At 43.4% G+C, this 26,033-nt stretch overlaps 2 protein-coding genes across 2 annotated transcripts in view; one reads left to right on the top strand and one right to left on the bottom strand.

The window, feature by feature from the left end:
• Positions 1–2,035: 2,035 nt before the first annotated feature.
• PCBD1 (pterin-4 alpha-carbinolamine dehydratase 1) lies at positions 2,036–9,652 on the top strand. The gene is made up of 4 exons (XM_054982128.1): positions 2,036–2,138; positions 7,566–7,697; positions 8,453–8,533; positions 9,149–9,652. Exons 1-4 carry the CDS (start codon positions 2,136–2,138, stop codon positions 9,245–9,247), a joined length of 315 nt encoding a protein of 104 aa, XP_054838103.1. The 5' UTR covers positions 2,036–2,135; the 3' UTR covers positions 9,248–9,652.
• Positions 9,653–9,984: 332 nt separating this feature from the next.
• The window catches only part of SGPL1 (sphingosine-1-phosphate lyase 1), a 69,446-nt gene continuing 53,397 nt past the window's right edge, over positions 9,985–26,033 (bottom strand). Inside the window, exons 7-14 of the mRNA XM_054982361.1 lie at positions 24,301–24,389; positions 21,728–21,833; positions 21,398–21,496; positions 19,721–19,870; positions 17,691–17,929; positions 14,324–14,470; positions 11,933–12,053; positions 9,985–11,835 (exon numbers count right to left, since the gene is read on the bottom strand). Of these exons, the coding sequence (XP_054838336.1) occupies positions 11,692–11,835; positions 11,933–12,053; positions 14,324–14,470; positions 17,691–17,929; positions 19,721–19,870; positions 21,398–21,496; positions 21,728–21,833; positions 24,301–24,389 (1,095 nt within the window). The 3' untranslated portion in view covers positions 9,985–11,691. The remainder of the gene's footprint in view (positions 11,836–11,932; positions 12,054–14,323; positions 14,471–17,690; positions 17,930–19,720; positions 19,871–21,397; positions 21,497–21,727; positions 21,834–24,300; positions 24,390–26,033) is intronic.

The following is a 26,033-nucleotide window of genomic DNA, read 5'->3' as shown; positions in this document are numbered from 1 at the left end:
ATCCTTGGAGACTTATGGACCTCTTTAATGAAGAGTTGTAGGGCCAAGCTACAAGTGACGAATGACACTTGAACGGCAAGTGGATTGAGCGGAGAGCAAGTGGAGGGCAAGTGAACAGGGAGGAATACACTTGCCGTTCAAGTACCATTCATCACTTGTAGTTTGGCCCGTAGATAGGCAGTTAAATCTCTGTTGTTTCTGTGGGGATTTTTAGGATGAGTATATTGGTCTTTCTTAGTATGCATACACAGGATCTGCCACTACATTGGATTGATGGATTTTAATTGGATATGCTTTTATGAGGTGTGGTTAGCTTCCTTGAGCTCTTACAGTGCGCTTCTAAGCAGAGTTACTCCAGTCTAAGCCCACTGAAAACAGTGGACTTAAACTGGAGTAACTCTGCTTAGGGTTGCACCGTTGGGAAGAAAAGCAGGATACATATGTTTAAAAACAAAATCTAAACAAAATTCTACCCCAATCCATTTTATTCATTCTTCTCAAGTGACTCCTAAGTCCTCATTGACTTTGGGAAAGCAGCATGGCCAGAAAGAGACTTGCATGGGGATAATTAACAGATTAATAATTCATCGTTGTTTATCTGGCTCCATAGTTGTTGTAAAGGCTGCCCCAAATCCATTAATCCAAAACACTAAACCAATGTCTTAACTAACAGCAGCGACATTTTAAATACTAACAGCAGAACTGGATGAACCTACCGCAGGCTGAACTGTACTTCCTCTGTTCAAGCCTGGCGCAATAGAGACTGCTCTGGCAGACAAGTGGACAGAAGCCTGAACCTTTGCCACCCAAGCTGTAACTCAATCCTTCTGCCTTGGAAATGCCTCTGCTTAGCTCCATTGATTCAGTGTACTAATGTGGAATCACACCAATGTGCATACATGCACTCTTCTTTAAAAACGGCAAAGCCACTCTTGTTATGTTTCTTGTAATTAAGCAGTCTCCCAATAAGCTCTATAAACGAATCTATCCTTTTGTGACCTGCCCCCTTTCACACTAAGGGGGATCAAAGGATTAAGTCAAATAACAGCCTCTACCAAAAGTGCAGTACTGCAGCCCAAGCTCTGCTCACGACCTGAGTTTGATCCGGACGGAAGCCGGCTTCAGGTAGCTGGCTCAAGGTTGACTCAGCCTGCCATCCTTCTGAGGTCGGTAAAATGAGTACCCAGTTTCCTGGGGTTAAAGTGTAGATGACTGGGGAAGGCAATGGCAAACCACCCCATAAAAAAGTCTGCCAAGAAAATGTCGTGATGTGATGTCCCCCCATGGGTCAGTAATGACTTGGTGCTTGCACAAGGGACTACCTTTACCTTTACCTTACCAATAAACAGGATCTATAACTTGGAGTGTCTTTGAAACGTTTGCATGACTTTGTACAAAGCCGAGGTGTGACATAAAGATGATTTTATTTCATTTACTTCATTGCTACTCTGACATTCTCCCTAATGGGGACCAAAGCAGCTTACAGCATTCTCCTCTCCTCCGTTGTATCCTCGCAACAACCTATGGATTAGGTTAGTTTAAGATTGTGTGACAGGCCCTAGATCACCCAGCAAGCTTCTATGGCAGAATGGGGTAGGCCCAAACCCTACCCATCCTCCACAGGCCTGTTTCTATTAACTGGAAAAATGCAATAAGCCGTGGAAAGCTAACTATAAATACACTGCATGTCCCAAATTATAAAACAATTGTATAGCGAAATTCTTTATATTAAAATTCATTAATAAAATGCATAATTGACAAATCTGAAAGTGTGCCAAAACTGCCAATGATGCACTTTATTAGTGAATTTTGATATAAAGAATTTTGCTATACAATTGTTTTATAATTTGGGGCGTGCAATAGTTCGCTTTTCACGGCTTAGTGCTTCTGTCCATGATACTGTTTCTATTAACAGCAAAGAAGAGAAACGGCCCCCTCGACGCCGCCTCTGTTTACGCAGCACCGGCTAAACGCTCCAGGCAGAAGCGCTTCGTGGGCCGCTCTCCAGCGGCGGCCGCGCCCTCTTCCGCTGACGCAGAATCGCTCGGGGGAATAAAGCGAGGGGGGTGGCGAGCCGCGGCCGCCTGTTGCTCGCGAACCAGGTGGGGCCGACGGGTCTGTCCCTCACCGCAAAGATGGTAAGTGAGGCGACGCGTAGTCACTACTACAAGGTGTTAGAAAGAGCTGAGTGCTGCAGCTGCAGGAAACTGCCCGGCTGGAAGGGAGGCCGTGGGGCTGGTAGCAGCGAGAAGGAGCCTGTTAATAAATAACCCGTTAGGCACATCGGTTGCGGGGCGAGGCTGTGCTCGGTGCAGCTGCCGTCTTCTCTCACCATCGCCGTCTCGCGAGCCGCGGCGCTCTCCAGCCCAACGCCGAGTCTCACCTTCCGCCAATCAGACCACTCCGGTGACGTCGTAGGAACGGGTGCGTCGCTTCTGCTATAGGCTGAGCTCGTCGTCTGCCTTTTCCGAGTCCCGGGCTTGGAAAAGCTGGATCTGTTGAGGCGGCCCGCGAAACACTCGCCCGAGATGCTGGAAGCGAACAACTAAAGTGATGGAGTTGGATGTAGAGGGAGGGTTGGAGGGTGTGTGTGTGTGATATTTTAAGCTGTGTTTGAGTAACAAAGCATGAGAATTGCCGACTCAGGACACTTTTTTTCACTGCCTGCCTGAGTTGGTTTCGGTGCCTCGGTCTGTGGTTTCATGGAGTTAAAAGGCAATTTGTTGATGTGACCGTCGACTGTTCCAGTCAGCTGTAATAGGACGCGTGTATCTTTTGAAGAACATAGAAAGCATGTGAGAAGTATTAACTTGCCTTTGTCGGGAGGAATCCTGCGCACACATCAGATCCGACGAAAAACAGTAACAAGGAGCAGGGATAGTGGAAACTAGGAACCGTTACTTTATCTGGGTTGTACTAAAACGAATGACAGGATTGCCCATTGAAAATAATGGGAGAGGCTTGAATGCCCATTGGAAATAATGGGAACCTGGAATGCCCATTGACTTGCATGGGCTCCATTGAAACACATTAGAGCAAAAAAAAAAAAAAAGGGCAAAGAAAACGTGGAATGGATTTTGAAGGAAAGTGTCTGGGCCCAGACAGACTGTTCTGGGACTGGATTGACAGGCCCCTGAGTGCAGTGATGGCCCCTGGGTGTGACAGAAGCGGTCAGGGACTGGAATGACAGGCCCCTGACTGGAATGACAGCCCCTGGGTGTGACAAATGGGCTCTAAGACTGGAATGACAGGCCCCTGACTGAAATCATGGCCCTTGGGTATATCAGAAGGGCTCTGGGACTGGAATGATAGGCCCCTGACGGGAATGACAACTCTTAGGTGTGACAAAAGGGGTCTGGGACTGGAATGACAGGCCCTTCGGTGTGACAGAAGGGCTCTGGAAATGGAATGACAGCCCCCTGACTGGAATGACGGCTCCAGGGTGTGATAGAAGGTCTCAGGGACTAGAATGATGGCCCCTAGGTGTGACAGAAGGGCTCTGGGATTGGAATGACAGGCCCCTGACTGGAATGACGGCCCCTGGTGTGCCAGACTCTGTCTTGGATCCTTACTAATGCTATGTCTTTAAACATGTATATGTTAGCCTTGCACACAAGGGAACCGTCTACTTCTGTGTAAAAAGGATCTCATCCACCGTTTAATTAAACAGTCCATTTTGCTTCAACTCAAAAGGACTCCCAGATTTTATTTTTTTATTCTGATTGGTCAAAGGGAGAAGGACAACATTGAAGCTTTTTGTGCATAACAATGGTATTGTCAGGGAACCATTAGTAGAAAAAAAACTCCAGGAACTCATTAGCATACCTCATTAACATATGCTACACCCCTTGATCGGGTCAAAATGGCCAGGATTCGGCTGCTGCCAGATGGGGAAGTGTTCCCCCACCTGGCAGTAACCCGATCAGGGCTGTTTTGCCCACAATCCAGGCCAAAACAGGGCCAAAATGGGCATTTGGGGCACGTTTTGGCCTGGATCAGGCCCAAAATGGCCCAGATTGGGTTGGTGCCGGGAGGGGAGGGGTCCCTCACCAGGCACTGAACCAATCTTGGCAGGGGACTTCCACAGGGGAAGCTCAGTCAGGGACTGCCAGCACCACAGGGGAAGCCCAGCCAGGGTCTTCCACCCCCCCCCCAGGTTCACCCACGTGTAAAGAACGCCGCAGACAAAGGCTGAGGCTGGAGCTGCAGGACAGACGGTGCAGTGCTCGCCTCCTGAACCGAGGGCAGCTACTGGAGAGTGATGATGAGTAGCAGTAGGATGGAGCCCCAGCAGCTGGCTGTAATCCATGCCTGGCTATAAAAACTGAGCTGAGGGAACTGCCAGGTGTGGGAGCAACGTGCCGACTACCTGTAACTGCTCTGTGTTTTGTGGACCTTGCTCGTGCCTGCTTCTGGACCTGACGCTATTAGTAATCAACCTCGGACTGTACCTGACCTAGCTCTTGGACTCTGGACTCACTCCTGGCGTTAGCTCATGCTCTGACCACTGCTTTGACTTGGCTCTTGATCCTGAAACTCCCCTGGACTTGGTGTTGAGGTTTGGACTTGAACCACCCTGCTTGGGCTGGCCCAGCCCATGACATTGAGTCTCAGTGAGACTGGAATGACAGGCAAGAGACCATTATTCCACCCAGGGAGCATGTCATTCCAGTCCCAGAACAATTCTGCAATATTTAGAGACTCTCTGTCCTTTCAAGAATGAATTATTTAGGTCACAGAAAGCTTCCGCTACACCCAGAAACTTTCCTTGCACTCACAGGCCTGTCATTCCAGCCCCAGAGCACTTCTGCCTCACCCAGGGGCTGTCCTTCCAGTCAGGAGCCTGTCATTCCAGTCCCCGAGCCATCTGCCACACCTAGGGGTTGTCATTCCAGTCAGGGGCCTGTCATTCCAGTCCCAGACCCCTTCTGTCACACCCAGGGGCCGTGATTCCAGTCAGGAGCCTGTCATTCCAGTCTGAGACCCCTTCTGTCACACCCAGGGGCCATCATTCCAGTCCCAGAGCACTTCTGTCTCACCCAGGGGCCGTTCTTCCAGTCAGGGGCCTGTCATTCCAGTCCCCGAGCCATCTGTCACACCTAGGGGTTGTCATTCCAGTCAGGGGCCTGTCATTCCAGTCTGAGACCCCTTCTGTCACACCTAGGGGCCATCATTCCAGTCCCAGAGCACTTCTGTCTCACCCAGGGGGCGTCATTCCAGTCAGGGGCCTGTCATTCCAGTCCCCGAGCCCTTCTGGCACACCCAGGGGCTGTCATTTCAGTCAGGGGCCTGTCATTCCAGTCTGAGACCCCTTCTGTCACACCCAGGGGCTGTCATTCCAGTCCCTGACCGCTTCTGTCACACCCAGGGGCCGTCACTGCACTCAGGGGCCTGTCAATCCAGTCCCAGAACAGGCTATCTGGGCCCAGACACTTTCCTTCAAAATCCATTCCATGTTTTCTTTGCCCCCTTTTTTTGCTCTAATGTGTTTCAATGAAGCCCATGCAAGTCAGTGGGCATTCCAAGTTCCCATTATTTCCAACGGGCATTCAAGCCTCTCCCATTATTTTCAATGGGCAATCCTGTCATTCGTTTTAGTACATCCCACTTTATCTATCCTGCTTGAGAAGGGGTGGAACCGAATTTGGGGTAAAAATTGGAATGTAGGAAAACTATACCTGGTAAGGGGTAGCGTTTTGTTCAACTAGAAGAAATGTAAAACTTGGGGCTCTAAAATCTCTTTTAAGTAATGCATAGGCTGGTGCCATGAAAAGGTGTTACCCCTAATAACAGGCAGTACTCATTCCTCCCAGTAGGAAAGAGGTATGAGAGTCTGTATACTCCTTGTTTCATCATCACTAGTTTATCTTTTTTGTCACCATGAAGGCCAATAGATGCACTACAATGCTGTTGTATTGTCAGGTGCTAGGAGGGAGCCCAGATAATTGGGAGGCACTCTTATGCGTTACCTGGAGTGTGCACACTTTTGAGCTGACAAAAGGTTAAATAATTAAGATCCAAGAGAAGCCCCTTCCCACATTTCCTGAATTCTCAGGTGCTGCTACCCTTTTAGCCGTGCGGGGGTGGGGGGTGGGGAAACAGGGGCATAAACTGGTGGCAATAGGTTCACATTGAGTCTGGCCACCTTCCCTCCCTTTCATCCTGTTGCTAGGCTACTTTGAACAAGTTTATCAGGTGATCTCTCTGAAAGGGCAATGGCTGGAGGCTTATTGTGCTGAACAGCAACAGCCCTGTGAACCTTTGTCTTCACTGAAGAGCTCGACTTTGGCTGCCGCAGCAATGAAAGGTCTGGGCAACCATGGGAGGGGGGGGGTGGAATTTCTGAGCCTCCTGGGCAAATAGCATGGATTGTAAATGATCAACCCGTGCCCCACACAAGATCCCTCGAGTGCTCCTCCTGAACCAGTGAGCAAGGGGCAGCACTTAACAGATTTGCTTTCTTTTTGATGAGAGAACACTAGATTTTAGGGTGGACTTGTAACATCTGCAGTCATCCCTGTTGGCGCTTCTTAGACTTCAGGTTAAACCTGTTGTTTCAGAAGTCTTTGGGGACTGGTTGATTAATACATCATTGTGTATTGGACTTCTTGGACTTAATTGCAGAGGATGCTGACATATTTGTGGCTGACATTTTTATTAATTGCCTGTGGCTATAAAGAGTTTGGAAGGGGCAATGTGGAGTTAGGAGTTACTTAGAATCATAGAATTGGAAGGGGCCATACAGACCATCTAGTTCAACCCCCTGCCCAGTGCAGGATCAGCACTGGGCAGGGCAGCACTGGGCACTTAGTTACAAACACCTCCATAAGCCTTTCTATTCAGAACACCATATATTTGTAGACAATTGATTTGTTCTTGTTCTCTGCCTCCTTCCAAATTAAAAGTAGACACAGATGATATTAAAGGTTGTGCAACAATTTCCCTTCAAAGAAAGTTTTTTAAAGTTCTCAAAAATGTGGCATGGAAAATGCTGGGAATGCCTGTGGCATTCCAAGTTGTTGACAATCCCTCCCAGCAGGAGGGATTTAACCATTAACCAAGCAATAAACTGGCTAAGAAGAAAGTGGTTTTTTCCATTCATGGAAGCAGATGCCTGCTAGCTGAAGGCTTCAAGTACATTAATCTGATTTTTGACTAATCAGAATAAACTCTTTGTTTAGGAATCGATAGCAAGAACTGTGTGGGCCCAGTTCCACTATACCTATAAGTGAGAAGGAATATCAAGTTGTATTACTCAGAGTCCCTCAAGTGATCCATCTAGTCAAATGTTGTCAGATCTTTCCCATCAGCTGTTCCGATTTTTGTGGCAAGAGGCTGAACCTAGAACCTTCTGCCGCAAAGCATGTGCTTCCCTACTGTGCTATCGCCCCTCCCCCCATCAGCCATCAGGCCTGATTTTCAACCATAATATTTAATTAAGCAGCAAATGTGATTTTGATGAAACCATGTTCTGGGCTCATTCTGCAGTGTGCATTTTGTGTTGTACAAATTGAGCTGAACTCTTGAGTCTCCTCAATCACAGCCGTTCCTTCCTTCTTTCCTAGGCAGGAAAAGCTCACAGACTAAGCGGTGAAGAGAGAGAACAGTTGCTGCCAAATCTCAGAGCTGTGGGATGGAATGAGGTGGAAGGCAGAGATGCCATTTATAAAGAGTTCCATTTCAAGGACTTCAATCGGGTACACACATTCTTATTCCCTGGTTTTGGCTCTAGGGAGACTTTTAGGCAGTTGGTTACTAGTGCAAGTGTTGAGGCTTGACAAGGGGTACATTTTACCAACTGCATGGGAAGAAGGGAAAAGACTTGCCATGGAACATCTGCAGGAAGATGACCAAAGGAAACCACTTCAGCACAGGACCTAAACTGTGACCCTAACAGAGTGCCTGGGAGTGCAGTTGCGGCACAGCATTACTTCCTTTGGGGGTATATGCTTAGTATGTTTTGCAACATGACAAAAGAAATTGGGGTGCTTGCATGCTGTAGCCTGAGCTTGGAAATAGATCCACCTTACCATTAACCCACACAGAAGCAGAATATAGTATCATGGGTACAATCTAGATTCTACTGAAACCAGTGGCAAATCATTGATACCTGTATTCCATGCCTTTCACTACTTAAAGTAGACCTTTGGCATTTATTTCTATTCCATACTCAAGTCATTACAGGCTCTTCTATGTTATGGTACATATTAATGTCCCAAGTTTGTAATACTTCACAGCTTGTGCAAAGCATGTTTGGAACCTGTTATGTCACATTGGTGGAGTACGTTCAAATATATCAAGCACACACTACAGGCAACAGTGGCTTGAGTGGCCCTGGGCTGCCTCCACCTGGACGGAGAACAGATGTATGTCAGGTTCAGTTCAGTGTTCAGACACTCATGAGTGAGAGCTTACAAGGATCTTCCTAATGTATCTTGTACCTTATTGGCAGGCTTTTGGATTTATGACCAGAGTAGCTCTTCAGGCAGAGAAACTGGACCATCACCCTGAATGGTTTAATGTTTACAACAAGGTAAGGGAGAAAAACCTGGTTGCAGCTCATTGGAAGGAGTAAGACAGTTATGCTCACCTCCATTCCAGCAGTTCCAAATGCATTCAATATTCTTGCCACTTCCAAGCCTCAGAAAGCAGCAGTGCTTTGCCTGGTAGAAGGAGACACGCTACGTCTTCCTGTGCCACCTGTTACTCATACCTTCCCCACCACCCACCAGTTGTTATCTATCATCACCTGGGAAACACAAGTTTAGAGTCGCATGGAAGTAAAACTAGCTGGGAGGGAGAGGCAATGCAGCTCCTTTTCCAAGGTAAAGACTGCAAGTGCTTTGTAAAGGAGCAGGAGGCTGCTGGGTGTTCAGCACCCTGGCTGCAGCACAATATGGTTTGCCCCTGCTCAAAGAAGAATGAGAATTGCCTCCCTTGGCACCAATGCTTCCGTGTCACCTGGAACTCTCCTAGAGCCAAACTGAGCCAGTCTCCTAGTGCTTTTAAAGCCTAGTTACCTGCTTGTGCAGATGTGCTTTGGGGTGTTAGCAGTGCCTTAATTCTGAAGCTCTGCTGCAAACCTGCTTGATTTCAATTAGTACTGAAGTGTAAAATGTATTCTAACTGGCCACTTTCTGTATTTTAGGTCCACATAACCCTAAGCACCCATGAGTGTGCAGGCATATCTGAACGGGATATCAACCTGGCCAGTTATATAGAGCAAGTGGCAGGTTCTCTGTCTTGAAACTGCAAGTACACAAGCCTGAATTGAGGAACCCGCAACTACCCCCTTTGTCCCTGGATCATTTGGCAAGCAGTGAATTGTCTGAGCAAAAGATAGTGCTCAAAATGTTAACCCCAGTACCAGTATTGCTGCTTCTTCCTCAGTCACAACAGAACTCATTCTTGACTGTACCCACCACAGTTGCCTTGGTAAGGGAATCCATGTTGAATGGTTTTACCAAGCTCTTACATTCTTTTTACCTTTGAAAACATCTTGTATCAAGTTGCTATATACAATATTGTCAATCTATAGATGTTGTTCCAACAGGATTGCAGCAGCCCTGTCAAGTACAGCTGTGTTAGTTACCTACGTAAAGCTACATTGTATATGATAAAAATGTTTTCAATAAATATCTCACTAACCTGGCTTTCAGTGTTCACTTTTTTCACTACTGGACTACTGGCTCAATACAAACTACCAGCTCCCCTATCACTGCCACAGAGATTTTTGTGTAGTAACTCTTCACTTGTAACAATACTTTTGACAGTGTTTCTTCCCCCAACCCCAGCTTGCTTTTTAGGTGTGGATTTAGTTAAATCTTATTGAATAATTTTTCCATGCAAGACTAAGTACTTAAAAGATTGGCCTAATGGGTAGCAGAAATATAACCATCTTTAAAACTAAAAAGTGCATATGTTACATAAAAGTAAACAAGATTATGTATCCAAAATACACTACACAAGTACTACAGGGAAAACTTTGGTCTTAAAGCTTTCTTTAAATAATATCGCAACAGAGTTGTGACTCTTTGATTTGACTAGTAAGCACAATTGAGAATTTTAGTAAAAATACTTGTACAATTTGTTGACCCCACTTACTTTTGGATCAGTTATACAGAAGACGACGTTTCCCTTTTACAAACAATGTTGTAAGGGGGAAGGGGAGAAAATACAGAAATTTACATACACGCTCCTTTTGAAAGTTTGTTTTCATTCAATAGCCTTTACATTGCTTTCCCTTCACCATGTTCAAGACAAATGTTATAACTAAACATTTCCAGTATTTAGACTAGTGCAGGTCAATATTCCATCTTTCCTGAATCCATCAAGCTCAAAGCATTTGCAGGAACGTGCAATCATACTTCCTTTAATTGTGGATATCCCTTACTACACTTAGATCAAGTAATAAGTGAAATCTAGTGGTATTCAGAGACAGGTTATGATCTGGCTTGAAACTACACTCCACTCTCACTTCAATACTTGGGGGGGGGGAAACCAAAGTCTTATCTTGTTTCTAGGAAAGCAGCTGCAAACTGAACCCCAACCCCCACCCCTCCCCACACACATGGACTTAGGGTTTACTAAGACCTTTCCTCATAGCAAGCCCATAAAAAGGTCTGGCTCAGACAACGATGAATGGAGTGTATTGTACCTGAGGCTATTCTGCCACTGAAGATATTTTCAGTGTAGTACCATCAATAATTTTATCATCAGTCAACAGCTGATCTTTGGCATCCCAGAAGGAATCCTATCAGCATTAAGGCAACCTGTGAGTTCCCTTTTGAAAACACGACTAACAGCGAGGACAAAAAAAACAACATAGTAGAGACATTACTACATAAAGATGTTGATTTTGCACTAAAAGGGGCAAGCAGAAAGTTAACCGTGGTGACGTGTCTACAACAGCTCCCAGCTACAGAGCCAGAGTAGCTCTAGTATTTGGGTGATTCCAGATATGATGCTGGCACCAAGGAACCACAATTAGCTTTCCAAGTATGCTGCCTGCAGCATATGAAGTTAGTACCCCTTCAAATTGTAATGCTAGAGAATGAATAACCATTTTACTCTCAACCCTCTCCAAGGACAGGCTCTGCTCAACAAGATTGGAGGTGATACTATAAAAAACTTCCGAGAAAGCAGTGAGACTATAGGCTGGACACTGGAAATAAAACCAGTGAGAGTGGGGAAAGGTAGCCCTGATTCTTCAATCAAGTGTTTGAACAGGTTTCTACACTCTGATCTGAAAAACTATTCCAACTTCTCTGTGAGTTTTCAATGGTTGAGCATTCAACATTAAAACAAATAAACAAGAGACAGAATGAACTACAGGATCAATTCAAAGAAACAGTGATAAGGAATAAACAGATTTCAAACAAACACCTGAATTATGAGGGACTACAGAACAAACTTGCTGTGAATATGGCTATTTCAGGTCTATGTCAGTGCACTAACCTGAAAAAAATACAAAATTAGTATTAAATTTCTGTTAGTTGTGAGAATTCATAACGAAGAACCAACGTAAAAGAAAAACCCTTGTGTGACGTCTGTGCCACTTTAAGACAGAGGGAGATGACTGAGCTGCCATCTGCCCTGCAGGAAGAACAACTACTAAAGGACATTCTCTTTCCTCAGAAATCTTTACAATTCCATCCACTAGTTGCTAGAAGGCACAAACTTATTACAGAATTAGTGGTGTCCTGGAGACCCATTCAGGGGTGTGTCAGTAGAAAGATGGGAGTCGGTGTTGTACAAGGCATCCAAGTAAACATGAGAAATCTCTGCTACCAGGTTTCTGTCTGGGATAGCTTGTGCCATACCATAGATAGCGCCCTATAAAAATCAAACAAGAATATTAGATTCTTGTCCTAAACCACCATGTTCCACCCTAAATTCAATCCACCACTACAACCCCTTAAAATGGCCTTACCACACCAGTGGTCTTGGCTTTAGGATCCTTCATGATCTCAGAGACGGCCTCTTGGATGTCTTTCACGAATCGTTCTGCCACCCCAGGTTTTGTATGCAATAATGTTAGGGAAATATGGATACTAGGGGAGAGATGCGATGAAAGAAAATGTTAGGTTTTTTATAATGAGAAAAGCAATTTTTTGTTTGTGTGTACAGCTTTCTTTAGAAAATCCTTGGGATACCTGAAAAAAAATCGGTTGTGGGAGGCGGGGGGTTCCACTGTCCAATATATCAGGAATGCATATGGAATTCTCAGATTGCTTGATAGCCACACAAATTCTGGATGCTGGAGTATGCAGGTATAACAGAAGTGCTAGTTCCTTGGACTTCCTATTCCCTACCCTGTTAAGCAATACCTAAAGAGATGAAGTGCTACAGAAAATACATCGTAATGTTTCCACACACTGCTGTTTAAATACATAAGGCATGTGAGTGACTTGTTGACTTGTTTAAAAGAGTGGAACAGTTTGTGCATCATAGTATCATTGTGGCAACTTTGTGTCTCTACGTTTCAATTCCGTGATTTCAGACACTAGTTCCAACAGCAAGGGCTAATAATCTGAAAAAGGAGATTCTGTAAGGAATTCTGTTTTATATGCTGCATCTTATAGATGCAATTAAGAATGTCGGCAGAAACCCCAATTAGGTCCCTCCTTTACAGTGGTCATCAGAAAGAATTCTGGGGTGCAGCTTAAGTTCTGGCACAGAGTCTCAAAGCCGAGAATTACACACTTTGCAGAAGTGGTCCAGGTAATTAGAGATGATGCCCTCTAGAAACAGTGCACTTTTGGGATCTGGGAAGGTTTCCTGGCACACACACAGAACTGGGCAGACAATCTCCCCTATGCTCTAGAGGTCCTGCACTATCAAAGTTCATGAACTGGATCCAACAGTAGCTGGGGCTGGAAAACACTACCTGATCTTCCATCCCTGCCTCTGTGCCTTGTTCTAACAATGGCAAAGGGAGAGATGACAAATTTCTCACTTCCAGACCATTGTGTATTTCTTCAGAACAGAATACCAAATTAATTAGAAGCTTTCAGCATAATTTAAAAACAAACTGGGTAAAAAGGGAATATCAGCGTGCACCAACAGTAGCCTTAAAATATTTCATCACTGTAATATAAAAGTTGATATCTGAATCTTAAATTGCTTTAAATCTCTAGAATTTACATTCAAGCATTTATTCTCCCACGTAAGTACACATTTTAGCATATTTTCCATCACATCTGGGTATTATCCCTGGCTTTCCTGAAAATGAGAAAAAAAGAAGTACAGCTAAAATCTAGACAAGGAATCGCCTTTATTCTGGAGGAAGGCCACTATTCTCCCAAAAGTTGTCCCAGCTCTGCTTTTCACTACACCATCCACTAACTTCATAGGTGGGTGACACTAGCACTGCCTAAGGCAGGGCTCCTAACATGGGGCCCACCAAGTGTTTTTTAAGAAATGGGCAGGGCCAGGCAGGTCTTATGCCCAGCCAGGCTTCTGATTATCTGTGCAGATTTTTAAAAAATGCTGCTTCAGCAGCAGTTGCTACCACAGCACAAGAATCTTCACTGTGACTGAAAGTAAGCTGTGGCAGCCACTGTGTGGCTGGCTGTGCTTCTTGCAGCAGCCGTTGTCTGGCAGCCCTTTGGCAGTAGTGCCCCACCGCTGTTTCAGACTTCCAAAGTTGCCAGCAAGGCTCAAAAAAGTTGGAGACCCTTGATCTAAGGTATTAATAGTTGAGTAAAGTGTCTATGTGCCTGGGCAGCATGAGGTCAGAGAGGGGAAGGGGGATCTGAGAGACAAACGTGCTTCTCAAAAAAGTCCCCGCAAAAAGTTAAGATTCACGGAAGTTCTTTGCCTTTCCATAAGGCTCATGGGACAACAATACAGTAAGATTTAAATTAAACCTACTGCCTATTTTCCAAGCACCATTGAGGTAATATAAATAATACCTAAAGAGAGATATAAATCAAAGCCGGGGTTGGTCGAATCATTTTTCTCCATTTTTCTTTTGGAACAGAATGTTACTCTTCTTTGTAGACTAAGCAGTGGACAAGCTTTGAAATCCTCAATTTGGTTACAACTGTATAGGCCTGGTTTAGAACGGATAAAGCAGTTTGGAGAAACTGGATTCAGCCCACAAGACACCAGTTGTTCATTTCTGCTGCACAGCACACCTTCTGAATATGGACCCCCTCCCTCTCTGATATTTTGTAAAATAAGAAGTTGTAACATAGGTATGTGTCATGGTACAGTAATACTTATGTTGACACAGGGAAGGCATTCCCTGACAATTGCTTCTTGTCCCCACCTCCCTGATGGTCATCATGAACCACACTTAGGATCACAGTAAACTCACCTTGAAGGATACTGCAGAATACTTAAATTCCATCCTTTAGATGATAATATATTTGATAACCGATATATGTCAAATGTGTCAGACCCAATAGCGATCACAGATACCTCAGGTTTTCCAAGGATGAAGATGTGGTCAGTTTTCCGCAACCTTAATAAAAGTGTTAAAAGTGTAATTCTTATAATGATTTTATACTGCTAAAAGGGAGAGAGAAAGCACACACAAGCTCTCTTCCTATTTCATACACACACAGTTAATTCTTGTAACGATATTCTTTAGGAGCCCACACAGACCATGGTTGCATTATAGTTTATTCATATGACTAGGTTCTCATTCCCTCCCCCAATCCTCCACAGCAGTGCAGAAATGAGAGTAGAGGGTGTCCATAGGTATATGCCAGCCCTAGCAGTAATCTCTGCAGTTCCGCATCCTTGCCTACATAAAAAGGCAATTAATGTTGGCTCTTCAGAGCACTGTGACAAAGACTTGTTAGCAGTCAGACTTGCCGCCATAATATTAGTAGATTTAGGATTATGCCATAAGTCCCTTCTTTGAATGTGCTTCAAGCACTAACGCTACTGCCCAAACAGGCAGAAACATGGAAGCCAGATCCCGGCTGGGAGATACAATGCGCAAACATGGGGAATGACAGGCGTGGCCAGCTCACCCCTTCCCATGCCCCCGAGGTGCGCTAAGGATTCTGATACAATAGGGCCTTCCCAGAGTTCCTGAATTAATCAATGCAACACACCCTATCAATCTCCCCTTTACCACTTTCCTATTCTTAGATAATTCAGGGAGCTTACACGTCCACCTCGTGGGTTGTCAATCATAACTGGTAACTTTAATTCTGCCTGGGAAGACCTTCCACCTTGATGCGCAGGTCGCTCAATGTTCTTCCTCTCTCCTGGACAACTGGATGGTAAATATCACCCAATCCTTCAAACTCTCCTTCTAATTAGCTCTGAATGTGTGTATTGTGTGTGTGTTATGTGCTGTTGATCATTGTTTTTTTCGATAAAAATCCCGTTTTTGATTGAAACATCTGTCTGATCATTGAAAAGAGTTCTCTAGCTGGGTCAATCCTTGTATACATTGGTGGAGATCCCTCAGTTACCCCCTCTTGCTGCCTTCTCCTTGCTGCTAATTCCCTCAATTCACATGGAGACCTTCCCTTTAGGTAACAGATTAATGGTGGAGCCACACAGGCAGCACCCTGTTCCTCCTAAGACTCATGAGTTGTGACATGTGTCGTAGGAGTGCAGATGTAAGGAGAAACTCTCAGGAACATGTGTGTGTGTGCAAACCTTGTGTGTTTGGCGAAGAGCTACCATCTGGGTTGGGAACCTTTCCCTTTGTTTTGGGTCTATTGTGGGTTCGTTGGAAGTTAGGACAAGCTTCCCCCTGGCCGCCCTTTTTCAGAATTAGTTGCTAGCCACTATTTTATGCCTGGTAGCAGGAGGGGTCCTCCTGCACCATTGCTTTAAAGTTCTCAAGATTTGTGCCCTTTGGAAGAACAGCCCTGTGTGTCTGCCATGGCGACAGGCTTGTTAGGGTTAAGCAATCTGCCCAATCGAGGACCTAGGTACCCCCTTCCTTCCAAAAAATTTGGCTTATTTGTACTTGATCAGTTGGCTCATTTTTGGTTCCTAAAACCTCTTCCCCCTGCCGCTCAGCAATCCCCAGCCAAACACCAGTTTTAAGTTCTGCTGAGTTCTTCCTCTCCCTTGACCACCCTACTGGATAGTAGGACCAAGGTTCTTTTAAATAGGATCACGGCAAATCCTCCCCGTTCCTGAATCCCAGTCCTTTGGTTAGGTTCATAGCTGGGAGGGAAAACCAGCTGTAGCGCACAAATCATTAAGGGCTCCTAGAGCTGAACAACCATGTAATGAAAAGTAGGAACTCCTTGGCCAGGAGGAAAAATCCTCTCCTGCCTAGCCCTTCTTTTTTTGGAAAGACACCACGATGTTCAAACAGAGCCCTAGTTTGGATAAAATTGAGAAATGTATAGTTAAAAAGGTTCAGAACCCCTGGGAGCTGGGTTCCTTCAGATGCCCCAATCCCTTGCAGACACTGTGGGACATCTCCCAGGCTCATGGTGTTAATAAGAAGATAAAGGCTCTAAAAAGGATGTTTGTGCAGCATGGGGACTTTGGATTGCCCTCTCAGATAGTGTAAGCATGGTTAAGGAAGCACAGGCAAAAATCGAGCTTCAGGCTCAGGAATTAAGTAAATTGCAGGCTAAGAAATTTGATTTGTTGGGGGATAAAAATATGTTAGCCTCATCTGCTGAAAAGTCCAGGCACAAGTTAGAAGACTTAGCCTGCACTCAGGCTTCAGAACAGAGAGTTGCCGCATTAGAGCAACAGCTCTCTCTTAGGCTCAGCCCAAGCAAAAACCCAGCGTGCCGTAGTCAGCCTTGAAGCGTGCCAAAAGGGGATTCGCTCCCTAATGAAGCAACTGGGTTTCCAACCACCCTAATTGCCTCCATTCACCCTGATACTCTCCCAGATCTCCCCTGCTCCATTACTTATGAACCCCTGTTGGAGGACGCAGTTCCCCAGGCTCTCTACAACCCTAACCGGGAGAAAGAAAGTGTTCCCCTTCACTCCCTCAAACTCTCCCTCTAGTTAGCTCTGAATGAGTGTTGTGTGCTGTTGACCTCCTTGCTGCTAATTCCCCCAACTCGCAAGGAGACCTTCCCTTTGAATAACAGACTAGTGGAACAAAATGCCTCGCTATTTACCAAACGAAGAGCCAATACACCAGAAGTGGTAAACAAAAAAAAGATTTAGCATACTAAACAAAATAAGGCTTTAGCATACTAATTCAAAGTTAACAATACCAATCAGGGGTTTGGGTAAATCAATCTAGCAACACTCCTAAAAGAGTAGTGAGTTTCCCAAGGCAGAAAACAGGGCACAAATAATGAATGGGATGGCAAAGAGAAGGAGAATTTTAAATTCTGCCATTTGGAAAACTTATTTGCCTATGTAGTTTATAGAACCTCTGGATATGAACGGGTGTTATATTATCCTTCTTGTCACATATAGCATCATGTCAAGCTACAATAGTTTATGAAAACTATTAAAAAAACCAGGAGAATGACAAAGAGCCGAAGTGGGAAGGAAAAGACCACTTCTCTCACCTTCCCAGGGGGGGGAGGGGGTTACTCCTCTAAGATCCAATGCCTTTATGGATAATATGTATGTAGATTAGACCCCAATAACATTTTTATGATATCTACAACATCTGGATCTCAAGAGTACAACAGCTACAAAACAGCATGAAAGAGCTGCAAGACTGACCTGTCTTTATATGGAGGAGGGGGATTAAGGGGAGAAAGATCTCAAAGCCTTCTACATACTCTGACTCAATGAACCGTGTAGTTGAAATTATCTTCCTGGTGGCTTCCACATAGCCATCTTCTCCCATGTACATCATAGTTGCCCAGCAAGCTGCAATGATGCCACCAGGCCTGGAGCCAGCCACAGTAGGGGAGGCGTAGATTCCTCCTTGCCAGTCAGGATCCACAAAAAATTGGTAGCTCCGGTATTTTTGGTCACTGTACATTATCACTGAGGAGCCCTTTGGAGCATAACCATACTGTGAAGAGGACAGAGGAGCAAATTGCAAAATAAAAAGTTTGTATAAATTTCCAAACAAATGCTTTAGTTTGCCAGACAGTCCATTATAAAATATTGGTTTGTATACAGCCAACTGCTCTTAGAAGGCATACACAGCATTTCTACATTCCTCTCTGCTCTTGTATAACCTGAGAAAATTGACTTCATTCAGATTAAATTATGTTACCCCCTTACCCATCCTCACTGTAGCCCCACAACTTAAGTGGCTGTTCCTCCGCTGGGTTCTGTAACCCCAGGAATCAAGGGGCAGAAGAGACAACAGGAGCAGAAAGGAATGTGGGTAAACTCTGTGCACCTTCCATGGACGCTACACTGAATATAAGCCAATAAAAATTCTCTTTCCTAATACAGTACATACATCAATGGGCTTAAAAGACTGAGCTTCAGATATGTTCCTAGCGCCTAACATTCTAGATTCTGAAGATAAATGTATTTGGTGTTTGATTCATTTTTCTGTATTTTTTCTACTTTTAGTTGCATTGAAATTTTAGTGTAGCCAGCCAGTATGCCCACCTTGCATCATAATCCTAAGAATGCAGTTCTAACTGATTTTAATGAAATGTTGTTTTCAAGAATGCATTATTAGGGTTGAAAGAAATAATACATGTCTGCATAATAGTCAATGGCATCTTATATACTAATAGCCAAGTGGCCCTGACTTGAGGATACTTCGATCCAGAGAATGGAGCTATGAATGGACAAGACAGATTTTTCTGGAAAATGCCCCCGTTACAGAAAAACCTGAAATCTAAAAATAAAGAAAAAATAAATTGGAGGGGGAGTTAAAAACCCCAAACTGATAAAGCGAGAACCTGTAGCTTTAACCAAATGCCCTCAGTGGCTGCTGCTAGGCAACTATAACAGTTCAGCCAGTATTCCAGGCTTGGTTTCTATCAGGAAAAGGCAGGGGGAGGCCCTTTTCAGGGCTGTTTTGGCTTTTGAGGGAGGACGCATTAGGGCTGGAGCCAGAGGCAACCACCAGATGACTTTATACTAAGCAACTTGCATGACTCACCCATGTCTAGCTGCTTGCTACTGTTCAATAGCAGCCCCCCTTCCCAAAGCCAATGCAGTGTAGTGGTGAGAGTTTCAGAGCAGAATGTGGGAGACCCGGGTTCTAATCATCACTGCTGTGGAAGCTCACTGGATGACTTTGATCCAGTCACACACACTCAGCCTAACGTACGCCTCTTAGGGTTGTTGTGAGGATAATATGGAGGCAAAGGGAAAGATGTAAGCTGCTCTGGGTCCTCATTGTGGAGAAAGGCAATATATAACAAGTAAATTAAGAAATCTAGGCAAAGATGGATTTGAAAGAGAGAAGAACATAGGGAAAGGTGAGCTTATAGAGGCTGTCAGAAGGAGGGAAAGAAGAAATAGAGTGGGGAAGGGGATATGGGAAAGTGAAGTACCCTCAGCAAGTTCTTGCAGGTTCCCCACCATACAACTGGGCCTAGCATCTAGGCCATAGGGGAGAGGAGGAAAGGTGAACAGAGAGGAGTAGAAAAAGGTGGGTGTGAAGGAAGCAGGAAAAGGAAAAAGGCCATAATGGAGGAAGGGAAAATGAAATGCCCACTGCAAGTTCTTGCAGGCCCCCACTTATAAGAACTGTAGATTGTAAGAGATTGTGCTCTCTCTTCTCATACTGTACATAGTTAGCATTAGGAAGTCCAATGCTGTTTCCAGAAAAGAACAAATACATCTGATCCAGTTTAGAAAGTGCAATCAAATCAAGTTTATTTTCACTCACTTTGTGGGTATCTGCAGAAATGCTGGTGACACCATTCACTAGGAAGTCAAACCGACGTTGAAGAGGGAAACCTGCCTTCTCCATAAAGGGAATGAGAAAACCTCCTAGACAGGAATCCACGTGGAAGGGAATCTTGTATTTCACTGCAAGCTATATGAATGTTTTTTTTAAAAAAACTGGTTTTAGTATCTTAAGCCAACCAAAGCAATAATAATTAACTTGAGTCTGAGCCTCAAAGTATCAATAAACTCATGCACTTGAAAAAGTCTAAATATTCTTCCCTACATAGATCTGAAAATGCTCCATCTTAAGCTATGGAACACACGATTTTGATGGAGTCTCCAGAAACCTTCTACTTGAAATTGCTGAGTTATTTTCTTCTCTAACCCTAGTGAAGCCAGCCAGCAGCAGGTCTATTTCTGTTCATCATAATCTACAAGGTATCCCTCCTTGTGTGGGACATATCGTGCTTGTTTTCATTTTTACCCAAAGCAGCCCTGTCTTCTTTAATGTACAAAAATCCCAAGTGCTCTTATCTCAAATGCACAATTTTGATATTCATGCCACCTGCCAAAGTATAGCAACAACAACATTTAATTTATATACTGCCCTTCAGGACAACTTAACATCCTCTCAGAGCAGTTTACAAAGTATGATATTATTATCCTCACAACAATCACCCTGTGAGGAAGGTGGGGCTGAGAGACCTCCTAGAAGCTGTGACTGACCCAAGGTCACCCAGCTGGCTTCAAGCAGAGGAGTGGGGAATCAAACCTGGTTCTCCAGATTATAGTCTTAACCACTCTTAACCACTATACCAAACTGGCTCTCAGTTTGAGAACAGACTATGTATGAGGGAACACACTATTCAGTTTATGAGTTCATAAGTCCAAATATTCACTGAAACTTCTTACAGAATGTCTTCCACCAACACCTTATTTATTAATTATTTTATTTATTTAGAAAAAAATCATGCTGCCTTTCCAGGAACCTGCCTGAGGCAGGTTACAAAATAAAAATAAGAAAACCAAACCATTAAAAGATATTAATTAAAATGCAGTGGGAGTGGGAGGAACCTGATCCAGTATGAAAACTCAGGCCATAGAACAGCCTCTGACACTTGCACATAACAGTTTCCAGACAAACTGTGTTAAAAGTTCAATCCCTGAATGAAAAGCCTCCATGGTCTAACAATGATCCAGCACATTCTCTCTCTAGGAAAGAGCCCACAGGAACATCAGTTCAGTGCTTCCAATGCTGCACCACAACTGAGTGGCATAATTCTGTGTGCACGTTTGTGAAAAATTGAGTCATTGCACAAATGAAAAGCTGCTGCATTCATGCCTATGAAACACTGATACTACATCACTCACAACTAGATAGTGTTCAGCTATTTCAGAATAGCAGTAGCCACAGCAGCAGTTTTTGCAGCTACTCTGCATGCTCTCCCTTTGTACTGCTGAACACTGGATCTGAGCATTCAGCTGGGCTTTGCTTTTTCATCTACAAAAGGGAGTGGGTGGGAATCTGGTTTGTTTAATGACGTTCCCGCCTACAATCAGCAACAGTAATCCCATCCGAACCAAATCTCCTGGGCCACAAGAAGTGCTTTTATGTTTCCCTTTCACTGGCAAACTACAGCAATTGTGTGTGAAAACTGCTGATCGCTGCTCTTACCTCTGCCACCTCCTCAATTGGGTCTATTATCCCATGAGGGAAATCGGGGGCTGAGCAGACTAGCATTGCTGTATTCCTGGAAATCGCTCTCTTCATTGCCTGAAAAACAAAATTGAGAGGAAATGATTAGCTGTTCAACCTACTCCAAATATCAATCTTCAGAACTTCAAGAAATTAAAAAGCATATCACAACTCAAAAGAAAATTTTTATTTTCATCTAGAGTTTTCCTCAGTCCAAAAAATGCTGTTTAATATTTTATCCCAAGCCCAACTATTAGTAGAGCAATTCTGTGCATAAATAATAGATGTCTGGAAATACTAGAGTGATACCTTCAGATCCACTTGCATATTCTGGGCCAATGGAATGAGCACTATCTTCATCCCAAAATAATCAGCGGCTTTGTTAAAAGCTGCATGGACACTCAGTGGAGCCAATCTGAAAAAAATGGAAGCAAGACATCTCAGCAAATGTCTGCAGATGCTTACAATTCATGCTTACCTTACTGTCCTACTTTCCTGGACAAAAAAAGAAAAGGAGAAGCAGCAGCCAGAAAAATGGACATGTGGATACATCTTCTGGTAATGAACAGTTTTAAAAGTCATCTGACCCTCTGTGAGATTTTTGGGTTTTTGTATATGTAAGCAAAAAAACCCTTGCCATCCCCCCTCCACACACACAGTGTGTGCAAGCCCCTTCTGAAATTCAGATGAATTTCAAAAATTGTTGCATGAAGGCGCTGCTGTTTGCCAACCAATCAAAATCTCTTAAAAATCCTGTATGACATGCATAAATCTTTGAGTGTATATCTAAAACAGCTTTCTGAATTTGCTACTCTGTGTGTAATATGTTGTTTGGAAGTTGTAGAGAACTACAGGGTGCAGCAACAGAGTAAACATTATGCAACCAAAAGATCCCAAGTTCAATCTTGGGCACCTCCAGTTAAACAGATATCAGGAAAGACCTTTCGCTGCATGAACTGTCACCATTGGACTAGACAATGATGACCTCGATGGTCTTACATATGTATGGTTTTATTCACTGAGCAACATCACCTCAAGATTACCACTGACACGAGACATCTTACACGGGTACGCTCAAGTGCAGGGAGATGCAAACGTTAGCTGGGAAGCATAGTTTTAAAAGACAGCTCCAACAGAGCTAGCTCCTCAGAGGGTTTGTTGATTTCATCTTTGCCTCTTAGAAGGCCCACTGGGCAGGTGAAGATGAAATTAACTAACCCTCTGAGGACTGATCTCCACCAGCTCTGTCTTTTTAAATTTACCTCATGCTTCTCTACTAACAGTGTGTCTCCCTACACTTGAGCATCCCTGTGTAAGATGTCTCGTGTAGAGAGACTCTCAGATAGATGAGTGTTAAACAGAGCTAGTAAAAAACAACATGTGATTTATGAGATGCCCAGTAGATGGCAGTGGCTGAAGCATCAATCAAGGTACCTGCTTCTAGAGCTACTACTTTTCATGCCTGCTTTGTATGTTAAAATACTAGAAGGGCCAGCATTCTTAAAATATTCAGCACTCACTGTCTCCCTTGTGAATAGCTTGCCAAAGAAAAGTATATTGCTTCATTGCAGAATGTACTGCCTACTGAAAAACAGGAGCCTCATCAGAGGTGAGCACCATCTGTTCTGATTTTTGTTAAATTATGCTTGTCCAAACAGTAATGGTCTTTGTACCCATACAAGAAATGCTACCTATCTAGTTAAATTAAGAACAAGAACCACTGTTAGTCCCTAGCTTGCCTGCATTTATTTGAACAAAGGTGTACTGCACGGAAGAGTCCAGAACATTAGCTTAGGACAAAGGGTATTCTGAAGGTTCAAGGGCAGCAGAAAGCAGGAAACAAAAATATGGGCAAAAAAAAATCTACAAAGGCTTGTTTGTAAATCTCGAGAATAAATTATTCAGGCAGCCATGAAAATGAGCCAAAGGAAGTTTCTGAGCAGCAGGTCACTGGAATGGGGTTTACACAGAAAGTGAAAAATGGTTAGATGAAGGACGTCATCAGTCAACTTTAATGCTGTACACCTTTGAAATCTACATAATAAATCACATTTTTTGGAAACTATAAAATGACCAAACTTTTGAGGCACACCCAAGATCAGTGCAACCTACCACTGAGCCTTTTTCAGCCCCTAGAAAGATCATTCTCAGGGTTACAAGCTGGGCAGGGCTGTATTGAGGAAGGACAAGGGTATGAAATCGCTCCTCATTCCTCTTTCACAGCACACCTCTGTTGGGAAAAGGGGTCGAATTCATTCCCTTGTCCCTCATCAACCCACTGACCCATATGGCTGTTCTTTCTCATGGATCCCCACAACCCTAGGAATTATCTTTCCAGGGGGTTGGGATGGAGGAAAGCAGGAAAACTGTGTGCCTGTTTTGTATAGATGGTTGGACTTGTGCCAGCACAATTCAGACCTTTAAAAGACAGTGCTGGATCCAGAGAACTACACACTAATTCCCAGAGGTGCTTTGAACTTTTGATCTTCAAAATAGTGGCCAGCTACCTACTCACTCCACATGACTAATAATTATTAATGAATAATAATTATATGAATAATAATTACTAATAATACTCATTCCATATGCAGTGAGTGTGTCTTCCATTCAAAGGCAAAAATCCCTCAGCAGATGCAAGCACAGGAGGATATGTAAGCAGCTCTTTGAATTCCAATCATGATAATTATTATTGAAACCATTATAAATCTAAGGCTTCTAAATGGCTTTTGAACCCATTTCCTTCAGTGCACATCTTTGCTCAGCAGTAGAAAACATAACGAAGCAGCAACTGAACTGAAGAGATAACTGATGAAGATAACTTGCCCCAAACCAGGAAAAAAGTAAACACTACTTTTTTAAAAAAGAGAGAGAGAAATGCATACATTTCTGGGTACTTGATTCCTTTTTCATAAGCCAGATTCCTGTAGGCTTTACAGGCCATCAGGATACTCTCAGTTCCACCAGAGGTCATCTGTTAAGAAGGAATTTGACACACACATATAAATTTGAAAGTATTACACAGTATTACATTGTGAATGGTGTTTCAGCCCCTAGTTCTAGAAGGAGCCTCAGTTTTAAGAGAGCAAAGGAATCTTATAGGCCAGCCATGTTAGAAGGCTCAAAGGACTTATTTGCATACACAAAGCTATATTAAAGGAGATTCTCTGGAAGGTTTGTGCCAAGGTAATCTTATTACAAATCTAAGCAGATGATTTTTGCGTCCTATGGCAGGAATCCCATCATACATTGCTACAGCAACCAACCGATAATGCATTTTTATTTAGAAAGTATCTAAATAATAAATGTAAAATTACTGATGCAAATCAAAATTTAAATTGAACCTTGTTTTGGAAATTTAAACAGCGGTCAGCTATTTAAATCAATTTCCCCTGTTACAAAACCTCTTTCATTTTCTAGTGTCAAAGCCTTTTTCATAGATGCCTTCCAATTTTTGCAAAAATTTCGAATAAAGAAAAAATGTAAACAGAAATCATTACAAGACCTTTTTCTAACTGGGCAAGATCTAACTAGCTTGTGCTTCAGGAATTTGTCATTACAAGGAAACACTCTAAAACATTACATTAAGAAAAGAGAGAAAAGTCTATTTAGTCAGACTGGAAACAAAGTGAAGCAACTTCTTTCTGGCATGATGCTGGAGGGGAGCACGGCTTCTGTTATTCAAAACATTCCAACTCTCTACAGCAGAAACAAGGTGAAAAGCAGAAAATGTCAGAATTTTGTAACAATTTGAGAACTCTGCTTTTTAAAAAAATTAACAGTTGAAAAAGTCCATGAGAATCTAAACAAACATCTGACCGTTTAAGGTATTCCCTTGAGCTCTCCATTCTTCTTCACTGTGTAAATACTGAGTAAAATCTGGGCACAATTGCAAATCATGAAAACTTCAGAACTAGCACACATGATATCCTACCACCTTCTGAAACTTTCGTGCTCAACTTGAACGCACAGTGTAACTGCTTGCAATAGTATGAATCACTGTCACAGGACATTGCATCACATCTTTATATATGATTCAGCAACAGCTGACAGCCTTTTCAGACATTCATCTCCACTTCCTTCAGCTAACAAGAGGAAGAGTTCAGCAGACAATAAGCAAAACTGCACAGACAGCATTTGTTTTGGAATGTTGATCTTATGTCATCCATTAAGAAAAATAAGAAGTTAGAACAAGCTAGTTCTCGATAACGTACAAAGTAAAACTTGCTTTAGCATTAAGATTTTTCATATGCAGCTGCTATGTGCCTGGATCTCTCTGAACTATTACATATCTTTAGCATTAGTTACAAAATAAAACAAAAAGACCTTTCAAAGGGAACATGCACACTACCATGTATTCCTGCCAGCGTGACTACACAGAAACCCTTTAACTTATTCCATCACAAAACAGCACCTTCGTTTAAAAAAAAAACACTAAGTTGTTTAAGGCTTAAATGTATTTATTTACTTACTTACTTATATGGAAAAATATATATGCCACCTCTCCAGAGACCTGCTGGAGGCAGCTTTCAGTTTAACAATAAAACAAAACCATTAAACCACAACCATTAAAAAGGAATGTTTAGCCTGGGACCTAAAAGAAAGTAAGGTAGGTGCC

This window comes from Eublepharis macularius, chromosome 6, assembly GCF_028583425.1.
Source record: "Eublepharis macularius isolate TG4126 chromosome 6, MPM_Emac_v1.0, whole genome shotgun sequence".
Taxonomy (NCBI): domain Eukaryota; kingdom Metazoa; phylum Chordata; class Lepidosauria; order Squamata; family Eublepharidae; genus Eublepharis; species Eublepharis macularius.
This window is presented reverse-complemented; position numbering and strand designations above follow the sequence as displayed.

Excerpts from the sequence above, each read along its gene's own strand:
- PCBD1 (XM_054982128.1), top strand. Across the intron at positions 7,698-8,452 it reads ATTTCAAGGACTTCAATCGG|GCTTTTGGATTTATGACCAG; the intron begins GTACACACATTC and ends CCTTATTGGCAG. Across the intron at positions 8,534-9,148 it reads GGTTTAATGTTTACAACAAG|GTCCACATAACCCTAAGCAC; the intron begins GTAAGGGAGAAA and ends TCTGTATTTTAG.